This window comes from Haliaeetus albicilla, chromosome 22, assembly GCF_947461875.1.
Source record: "Haliaeetus albicilla chromosome 22, bHalAlb1.1, whole genome shotgun sequence".
In the NCBI taxonomy this organism is placed as follows: Eukaryota; Metazoa; Chordata; class Aves; order Accipitriformes; family Accipitridae; genus Haliaeetus; species Haliaeetus albicilla.
Genome location: NC_091504.1, coordinates 7,835,840 through 7,846,374, shown reverse-complemented (window position 1 = coordinate 7,846,374; position 10,535 = coordinate 7,835,840). Strand labels below are relative to the sequence as shown.

Below are 10,535 nucleotides of genomic sequence, written 5' to 3'. Positions count from 1 at the left end.
TAAAAAGTCCTTCCCCATCTTTCCTGTAGGCCCCCTTTAGGTACTGGAAGGCTGCTATAAGGTCTCCCCAGAGCCTTCTCTTCTCCAGGCTGAACAACCCCAACTGTCTCAGCCTGTCTTCATAGGAGAGGTGCTCCAGCCCTCTGACCATCTTCATGACCCTCCTCTGGACTTGCTCCAACAGGTCCATGTCCTTCTTATGTTGGGGGCCTCAGAGCTGAACACAGGTCCATGTTTTATTGCCTGCTACACTGTCTGCATATAGGAGCCTGGTGTCCCAACTGAGGCAGCCAAGAATCCAGAGCTAGCCAGAGAGACAGACCTTGGAAGAAAAGCCAAAACCAGTGTCTATGAAGCTCTGAAGGGGCTTCACAAAACCTCAGAGTTAGCAGGTCATAAAAGTGATATAAAAGAAAAAAGAAGAAAAAAAACCCCAAACAAACCCCTGAAATTTAGTTGGACAAACAGGCAGAGTAAAAAAGTTAATTGAAAAGATTTATTGCTTAAAACTGTCTCTGGTTATGTGAACGGCTAGTAGGAGGTTCCCACCAGATCAGTCCACCAGCTCGTCTCTCACCAGCACAGGGAATCGCTTGCCTCCTTCACAGAGCTGCGTGTAAATCGCCCGATACAGCTGAGCTGCAGAGGCCTCTGGGTAGAGCCTGGACTCCAGGACAGGCAGGAGTTCTGCCATCATGACCTGGGCAGGAGCAAAGGAGACATGTCACCAGAGCCAGCTTGCACTTTTAGGATTCCATGAAGTGAAGTGGCTGCATAACAAGTGAAATCTAACCAGAGCAGTATGACTAATAACATGCTAATCGATAGACAGGTACTTTCTTTTGTCATATTTAACAACCGCAGAGCTGCTCATGAAGTACACTAGCAGCCACCCAGCGTTCCTAAAGCAGCGAGATAAACGGCAGCGCTTTTCCTCTGCTGCAGAGATGGCCCAGTGTTCGGATGAGATCAGCATCCTGCAAGAAGCTGAAGCTGATGTTGATTCAGGAGCTCTGCAACCACACAGTGAAGCACTTACTCATGTAACAGTAAGTTCAACCCTTCACTCACAACTGTTCCGGCACCTCCCAGTTGGGCCACATTAATCCAAGACAGACAGGCAAGAGGCCAATGCCAGCCCAAACAGAACAAAGCCGCATGCCTCCCCAGCAGCACAGGCTACAGGGGATGCTAAAGCTGTCCAACATTCCCTGGCCTGGCCTCTGGTTTATTAAGCCTAGCTTGTGCTCTCAGTTCATGCTCTCAAACAACCCACTGGCCTGTTGCAGCATAATTAACAGCACAAAGCTCTGGGATTATGACTGTGACTGACAACTCAAACACAGGTGAACTCCCAATCAAAGGACAAAAGTTAGCCTTCAGTGCCCCACTCTTGAGTTAATGCTCAGAAAGACATTTTGCCTGGGATTTTTTTTTTTTTTTTCAGCTGGCATCAGCTAATGAAGTCTGAGCAGCCTGCACATTAAAAACCACACAGCCTACTGTACGCACTGCCTTCCCAGGAGAAGGGTGGACAACGAACTGCATGTCAGTCACCTCCCTCAAAGCATTTTTCAGTAGTGGAAACAAAGGAAGATCCAAACAGAATAGAGTATAGGGCATCTGCAGGGGGGGTCCCTTTCCTGTTCTCCATAAATCTCTGCACAGGGACAGGGAAACAAGACATAGTTGCTACTCTCTGGGAAGAGTTAAGAGCTGCAGACATGAAAGCTACCTAAGGGGAAAGTCGGCACATGAAGGAGTGCTGCACTGCTCCACTTTCTAAGAGAAAGCCCCTTCTCTTCCATCTGCCTGGTCCACTTCTGATGCGTAAGAATAGAGGAAACAGGCCTTCACCATCAAAGACAGGCTAATTCCTACCAGGACTTTCTATGATTCTTGGCATTCCTCCATAGGAAGGCAATGGACAGGCTTGACCCAGAAATACAGACATCCTTTCCCAGGGTATTTATCTTGTACCAAGTACATTCACTTCACCTGCCCCCAAGAATTTCACCTATCTTGCACTCTCTGCACAGAGGTGCTTCCGATACTCGGAGCTCACCCAGCACAAAGCACCTATTTAGATATATGTGCAGAGGAAATTGAGTCAGTCAAGGAAGCATCAGGCAGCACGCTTTGGTCACTACTTCATTTTGGGCAGATAAAAATCTAAAACCTCACAATCCATAATTCAGGATTATAGCACTAAAGTCCCATTTGAAGACAGGCAGCAATCTATCTTCAGCCAGAGGGAGGAATGTTGCCAGTTATGAGTAACTCTTTCCTGGCTTACAAAAAATGGCTTTTCCAAAGCCTCTATCATTCAGGTCGACAGCAAAGGTTAGGTCAAAGGAGTAGATGTGATTTCACAGATCTTCTCTGCCCTTTGCTGCTGCTGGTCAAGAAGAACAAATGATCCCTGTGCAGCAAGCACTCTGCTCAGGCTGATGGAGAGACTGACCTCCAGGCAGTCTCAGAACAGTAAAGTCAAGATTAGCAGCACAATGGTTTGAGACTTAAGGAACAGGAAGGGAAGGAAAGGAACAGACAGCAGAGGAACTCACTAGCTGGAGGTCACACAGGAGAGAATGAGAGTGAGTGCCCTAATGGGACTGTAAAGGGCTGCCAAAACGGGTCTCCAGGCATTAGCAACAACATCCTCCACTGCCAAATTCTTTCAGAGTAGCTTAAAAAAAAAAAAAGAGTCTTATCAGGAGAGGGTCAGACATTTAAAGGTCTCTGCTCTGGCCCTAACAAAAAAAGTAAGTCCATTCATCTACAAAGTAAGTGAGGCCCTGATGGGAATTGGACACAAGGTATAAACATAGAAACATCACTGGGAGAGCTTGCTGTGCTGTTACTTGCCCATCAAGACCCCGTATGCCAGCTGTTTCCCCACAACTGTCCTTTTCTTCCCCTACCCCAGCACCACTAACACTTTTAAAGACTTACCTTTTGTAAGGCAATTTCTTGGTGCAGCATTGACACTTGCAGCTTCAAGGCAAACAGGTCCCTCAGCTCCTGGAAACTGGAGTAACAAAGGAGAGGCACAGCCAGGATGCCTGCACTGTCACACATCTGTCCCCTGGGAGGAACACAGGCTGGAGAGCAGCTTCCTATGTCCCCAGCGCAGTCTGGGCGCAGACTCATCTGGGACTCCATAGCTGCCAGGGTGGAAGAATTTGCAGGAGGCAGGAATATACAAGTTAAATCTGTACTTACAGAATTTGTGATCTACTTACTGTTCCTAGAAATGAATGACTAATGACACTGTATTAGTCAGGGTAAGCTCCTCACACATGGCACAATCAGGACATCTTAAGCTATGGCATACAGTCTCGCCCACCTCTCAACAGCTTCCTCACCAGCTCTCCTGAATTGCAGCAGTTAAAAGTCTCAAGCCTCTCCTGAGCACAGATGGGTGGCAAACAGATACCATGGCTTGCTTTGCCACCAGAGAATTTTACATGCTACATTACCATTAAGAATAGCCAGAAGTAAAATTATGTTGGTCCACAGTGTTCTGCACACAGCTGGCCACATTCATACCTGACTACAAAAACAGGGACTGGCTCACCTGCTCGCAGAAGCTGTAGCTTATGCAGGCACTGGGAAACCGTGGTTTGCAAACCCTCCAAAGTTAGAAGGCTTTCATACTCTCTTTCCAGAGTGGGATGGTCTAGAAGAGAAGCAGAGGAAAACCAGCAGGCATGAGCATACTAAAACCGTCCCCCCCAAATACCAGTTTCTAGAGTGGCCTTGGGTTCACCAGCCCTCATTTGAGGCAGAGAATGCTCCTGTCCCTCATGTCCAGCATGTGCCAAGAATACAAGACACATGAAACTAGAGCCCACTGAAATCATCCTTATTCCACTTTCTGCCCCTTCCACCCCCCTTTTTTTCTCCTTACCTGCAGGCTCAGCTTCCACATACTGGCTCAGAAGGGAGGGGACATCCTGGAGGACCTTTAATTCCTCCTCTATCTCTGCAGGACTGAAGGCCAGCATTGTTGAACAAAACTCAAACAGCAGCAGCTTAAGGAAGGTTTCACACCACCAGCTCTGTGTGCTACCCCAAGCCCTGGGCCAGGCTAGCTGGGATCAGGGGAAGAGGCAGAGGGCAAGCAGCCTGTGAAGTGGCATTGCAGGGGGAAGGAGAGAACAGCACAGCTGTGTATGGCATGTTTGCCTTGTGGTCTTGTTTGTCTGGATCAAAAGTTTTATGACTGCTCAAGAGCTGTACTATGAAAAAAACCACTTCCTAGAGACTCCTGTTATTGGAGGCATAACTCTCTCCAGATGGGAGCACACTGCAGAGTGATTGCACCCAGTGCCTGCTGTACTGCACTACGTGCTTGTGGAAGGGGGCGGTGAGCTGAGAAAGGATACAGTGGTCTGGATCCTCTCTATAAAACGGTTCCTTGCAGCCGCTGCATCTCCACTTGTTTGGCAGAGACGACATCTCTCCCATGCCCTGAAAATTCAAAAGGGGCAGGAGGTGGAGGAGTTATGCTCCATCGTACCCATGGGACAGCTGTGACACACCAATACGGCATATCAGCACTTCAAATACAAGCATCTTCCTCACCGCCCTCTTTTACAGGTTATTTACTAGCCATTCCCCCCTCATTTTTGACAGTTGGTATTACATCAACAAGGACACCCTGCAGAGAGCATTAGACACTCTAAACCACCCATGTTATTTCTCTCAACTTGTTTTGAGGGAAGGATTTACAGCCGTCAGAAGAGAGACAACACATTTCTATAAGCAGAATGTGAACTTGCAGCACATCACTAATTCTGTTGTAGCACCCTACTTATGTTTTTATCCTATTGGAAACAACAAAACTTCCTTTCTTCAGGGGCAAGTTGTTTGCATTTCTGTACATTTACTCTGTTAGCAAATGTGTACAAAAAGAAGAGCAGACACGAAAAATTCTCACCCTAGCTTTTACCACAGTGATTTCCTCATATGCCAAACTTCCTCAAGACTCTCCTTTAATCCTTTGACAAAGCAGTATGTTTGACAAGAAGCATGACAGCAGCGTGTCAGTATCAGGGACACAAAACATAGAAGTTTAAGGACAGTACCATGAGTAAGCTGGCCAGGATGTTGTATCGGACTCCAGTTTTTAAAAGAAAGTGTTACACAAATAATAGCGCTACCAGAGAAGTGCATTTCACTTACAGAGTTCGACATCCCCACCAATGCACAGTCCCCATAATATCCTTTAAGTAAAGGACTGCTTTAAAGAGCCAGTACATCTCAGCAAGTCTCCCAAAACCTGCCACAGTAAGTGAGAGCCATCAGGAGGAAGCTTAAAATAGTTATGCAGTGCAGTCTAACCCGAGTGTGCATGTGTCTTCTCTCCATACAAATGGATCTTATAAATCGTGATAGAAACTGCAGTTTTCAGAAACAGATTATACAGAGAAATAGCAAGGTTAATGGAACAGAAAAGAACAGAAGTTACCAGACAAGATGCATTCCTTCTATAAGGGATCTTTAGAGCAAAGGTTATTTTCAATCTGTCACTGACTTGAAAGTAATAGTGAAGAGTGTAAAATTACAGAGTGATTAGGAAGCCAAAAGGCTCAATTTGCAAGTGAAAATTAAGGGAATCAGGTCTTTACAACTCACTGAAGGGCAACTAACAAATTGGTGTCTGATAAATGACAGTTTCCAAGAGGAGGAAGAATTCTTGAGAGTAGCACAAGGAGCTATAGCTAGATTTAAGAGAAGGTTTAAGGTTAATATCTGGACAAACCTCATAATGAGAAATCTGCTGAATTATGGCAAGATTCCTCAAAGTAAATGGTGGAAAACCCTTCCAGAGGGCTGGAGAATGGACTAGAGCACCGAGTTCACCAGAAACCCAACCACTTGCACCATCGGTGTGGTAACATTTTAACTGGCTCTAAGAGAGTTCATCACCAGGAATCAGCCTCAAACAAACAGAGCCACAGTGCTTCCAGGCTAGAGAGGTGCCCCAGCAGAGCAGTTCAGGTCAGCAACTGGCTGGGAAACTCTTCCATCACACAGGCTATACAGGCACCCACCCCACAGAGCTTCCTGCCTTCAACAAGTATATGGTATCAGCAGAGACTTCTGCAGCACTGTTAAACCCATGATTAAAGCATTCCAATACCTTTTCAACTCGCGGATTAACAGGGATTAGCACTCTGAAAACAAAAGTAACACTAGTAGCTAGAATAACATGAAACACATATCCTCAGAAACAGCCTTGCAGAGGCATGCTGTATTGGACCGCTCCTCTTGCTCCGAGTTCAGGCCCCACACACTGTGGGGTCAGTGCCTCCCCATGGCCCACAAACCAGCCAGGTGTCCCCCATCTGATCCTTCCTCACAGCCCTTAAGCAGAGGGTAGTTCTGGACTGGACTGATCAGGCTGGGCTTACCTGGAATTCCTGGAATAGGCTTTCCTGTAGGGAAGGGGTAGCTTCAGTTGGCATCTGCAAAACAAGAGAAGCACCAATCCTGACTGCTGGAAAGCAGCGGAGCCTTGTCTTCAAACAGGGAAAATAACATTTTGCCTAAATTTGAAATTAATTTAGCTGTAATGGAAGATGTCAGCAACCCTGGAGATTGAATCCACCACTGCCTTCAGCCTGTCCTCAAGGAAGGAGGATCAGTCTGCTCATTCATTTCCACAAGCGTCACTGAGCTGACTTGGGAGAGCTCCTGCGTCCTACCACCAGCCATCAAAGGTTCATCCAAGGTGAGAAGCTGGGAGCAAAGCCCTGACAAGGCAGAATACAGACATGGAAACAACATCTTCAAGTAAGCTGATCAATACGGATGTGAGCATAAGCAGATCTCCTTGACTCTGTTGCCATACCTGAGCATGACAAGGCAGCTTTGCCTAGCGCCATATCACACTCAAAGAAATGGGAAAGGGACATTTCAGCTTCCACTGGGAATATGCATCTTAACCCCAAAGAAGAATAATCCCTAACTTGTTATTGCAAAAACATGTGGGTTGGCAGTTATAGCTAGAGTCACATGTGGACTATGAACGCAAGACCACAGTTGGGATTTTAAGTAAATAAACTTTTGAATCCAGATTCCTGTTCCCCCAGCAACTGCCACTCAGTGTCCTGTGTCCGTTCCAACACCACATGAACAGTGATAATTTCCTCCCTGCACAAACACAAGAGTTGAGTTGTGGCAGCTGAGAACTATTTTTCAAAAATTTTCTGGGACAGGCACGTATCAGATCTGAACTTCACTGTTTCTTTAAAGCAAAGCGTACACAGAAAAGAATATAGAAATTATTTAAACAAGACAGACTGGTCAGAATGCAAGCCACTTTTCCACAGAGAATCCCAGTAACATCCACTTCATAATTCTTTGTACACCAAACACTTGAAACAACTGCATTCTAGTCAATACTGATTTGTGTAGTTACACAGGCAGTATCTTACAGGTTAAAGGGGGTAGTATTAAACCCAGATGCCATCTCTCCAAACAGCCCGGGGGGGGGGGGGGGGGGGGGGGGGGGAAGTGAGAGGGAGGGAGAGAGAGAGAATTCATGCATTATGTATTACCATGTTTAAAAAAAAAAAAAAAAAAATCAATAAGCTATAATAGAAAGTGCACTCAGAGGAAAACTAAGGCTCAAGAGACCTCTACAGAGATAGCTTTCCAAAACAGTCACAGGTGGCTATGAAATATCAAAAGTCTTAATTAAAAGACTTTCAAAGTCCCAGCCATCCAAGAGCAAGCCCTTAAAATTAAAACACTTACTCAATCACAATAAAGGCTTTTAAACTCTAAAGGATCCTTCCTCTTGAGAAGGAACTGAGGAGCAGTGAAACCAAGCTGGGTCCTACAGAGCAGTAGAAGAGACCAGGCTTTGCAGATGTGCTAGACAATGTCAAGCACAAGACAGACATGCCCATCTCTCAGCACTTACCCCTTTTCCTGCAGGGTGACCGTCCGAGGTGAGGTGCTCCTTCCCAATGCACCTTCAGTTGTAGGGTCCTCCTTTTTGCTGGACTTTCCCAGGAAACCACAACTTTTCTTCCCTCCATCAGATAACCGCTTGCCAGCGGCTACAGAGTTCTTTCCCCCAGCCGAATCCCCTATGGAAAAGCTTTGCTGCTCATTCAGGGCAGATCTGGACAAGCCAGGTGTCTTCTGGGGTTCAGCTGGAGCAGGGACCTCTCTGTCACTGGCACAGATTACTGTCCTATGACTCCTTCCTTGTTTGCAAGCCACCCCTTTTGAGGAGCTCTTCCCAGCTGTCCTGGAACCTTGAGACACACATCTGGCTGGGGCCTTCCTTTGCAGTTTTTTCACATCTGGGTCAGTCCTATAAGGGGCTCTTAGCTGGTATGGAGAGGGCTTCTTCAAAGAGGCAGGCTTTCTGCTTACAGCTCTCACCTTTGTGTTCTCAGGAACATCCTCAACAGGTACAGGCACTTGCTGCTCTTCAGCATTCTTGGGAGTAGGTCCCTCACCTGCAGATTTCTCTCCTGTACCTCCCTGAGCCTCTAATGGACTTTTCAAGATGCTTTTCCTAACTTTCAGTGCCTTCTCTAAGGCCCTGTTCAGCAACTCCAGCTCCTCCAGCTCCTTGGGCGAAGGCCTGTTCTCTGCAAGAGAAAAAGGCGTATCAGAAGGTCCAAACCTGGACCTTCCCCATTTGTCTCTACACTAATTTGCTCTTCCGGGTGCCACAGAAGGAAACGCAACCCTCTGAATGGTGTAGTGGGCATTTTGGTCACACTCCCACAGCAACTACAAAGAGGATGCAGGCAGGCTTGCCAAAAGCCTTGAAGCCCAGCATGAATGCGAGTCACAGGAGGAGACAGTTCTCCCAAGTCAACCACCCCTTCATCAACAACTGACAATCACCACATCCCGGTCAGGCCCGCAGACGCTTCATCACTGGCCTCGGTGACTGTGGCATGACTCCACACTAACACCGAGGACGAAAGTGGGAAGAAAAAGGTAGAGAGGGGGCTTCGAGTCGGTGCAGAGCACTGGAAGGACTTGTAACACCGAAGCTGGCTCAACCCCGGTCAGGCCCAGGGCCCGTGTGACAGGAGGAGACACCAGGCCGGGAGGGAAGCGCTCACCACGTCCGCTGCTGGAGCCGGCCTCTGGCTGCGACCGCTCGTCTTCCTCACTGCCCCTGCGGTGGGAAGAAACACAGGGCCAAGGGCCAGCATTGCTGTGCACCGAGGGCTTCCGCTTCCCCCCACGGCCCGTGGGGTCTCCGACACGGCTGCGGGGACACAGGCGCCCGCCCTGCCGGCACCAGGGACCCCGGATCCCCGCCCGAGGCCGCCCGGGCTCCACCGCCTTACCCTCCCGGCCCAGGTTCGGGGCAGGGCCGCCCGGGGGGAGCCCGCGGGGAGGGGGTCGGGCCCGGCCCGGCGCGGGGCCCCACTCACCAGCACCGCAGGAGGGCCCGGCTCCGCGCCGCCCGTTGCTCCAGCTCCCGCCGCCGCTCCGCGCCTTCGCCCAGCGCCGCCGCCAGCGCCGCCGCCACCCTGCAAGGCCCAGCGCCGTCAGCGACACGCCGGCCGCCCCGTCCCCCCCCGCCGCCGCCGCCGCCGCCCCGCTCTCACCGCCGGCCGCAGCCCGCAGGCAGCATGGGCCGCGTTGCTCCGGTCCGGCCTGGTCCTGCCCGCTGCAGCGGCCCGGTCTGCGCGCCGCCGCGGCGAAACCCACTAAACCCGGCGGCGGCACTGGCGTTCCTTATCGCCCTGCCAGGACCTGCGGGGCGGGGCGTGTCCCTGCGCGCGGCCGGGAGGGCGCTGAGGAGGAGGGCGGGAGCGGCGGGACCGGTCGTGGGGGGCCGCGGTGGAGCCCCCCGCTCCGCCCGCAGTCCCGGGCTGTGAGGGCTTCTGTGCCTGCCCAGGGGCGGGTGGCCGGGTGCCGGAGATTCCCCGGGCCCCGCTTGACCCGGGGAGGCCGTTTTTTTCCTCAGATGGGTTCAGCGCTTCCCTCTTCTGGGCCGCGCCTCTCTGAGGGCAGCCGGCCGACCTCTGGAGGGGGCTAAAAAAGCGCTCGCAGAGCAGACCCGTCCCAGCAGCTTCTTCTAACCGCTCTCTCCTGTGGGTCAGAGCATAAACGAGATTTTATTTCTCTCGGCTTTCGCTGTGGCTGGCCGTTGGGGTGGAGCCACCTGACAACACGCAGTGGTCAGCCCACCCGTCGCTGTGGGAACTGGAGCCCCCCGGGACCTGCTGCACAAGGCCCACAGAGGCTGGAGATTAAAGTTCAACCATCACAGGTGCTGTGCTTCAGGCTGCTCCGTGTCCTGCCCGCGGACGGGGTCCTTGCGGGGATCCCCAGGTGTGCTGGGCTAGCGCAGGGCGAGCGGAAGGGCCAACAGTCCAGCACCCCGGCAGAGACATCACACTCTGCTTCTGCTGCCTTTGGTTTGCATCAGCAAAGAGGCAAATCTGTGGGTTTTTTTGATTGAGGGAGGAATCTGCCTTGTTCTGTGCCTGTGGAAGCTGCCTAGTCATAACACAATCTCTGTTAATAGCTGAATG

At 50.2% G+C, this 10,535-nt stretch overlaps 1 protein-coding gene across 1 annotated transcript; it reads right to left on the bottom strand.

Moving 5' to 3' along the window:
* Nucleotides 1-482: 482 nt before the first annotated feature.
* Nucleotides 483-9,739, bottom strand: TEDC2 (tubulin epsilon and delta complex 2). Its single transcript, XM_069809576.1, has 10 exons — nt 9,603-9,739; nt 9,426-9,524; nt 9,108-9,163; nt 7,940-8,621; nt 6,423-6,476; nt 4,392-4,476; nt 3,914-4,022; nt 3,581-3,682; nt 2,956-3,167; nt 483-700 (listed from the first exon to the last, which is right to left on the bottom strand). Exons 1-10 carry the CDS (start codon nt 9,626-9,628, stop codon nt 554-556), a joined length of 1,572 nt encoding a protein of 523 aa, XP_069665677.1. The 5' UTR covers nt 9,629-9,739; the 3' UTR covers nt 483-553.
* Nucleotides 9,740-10,535: the final 796 nt, after the last annotated feature.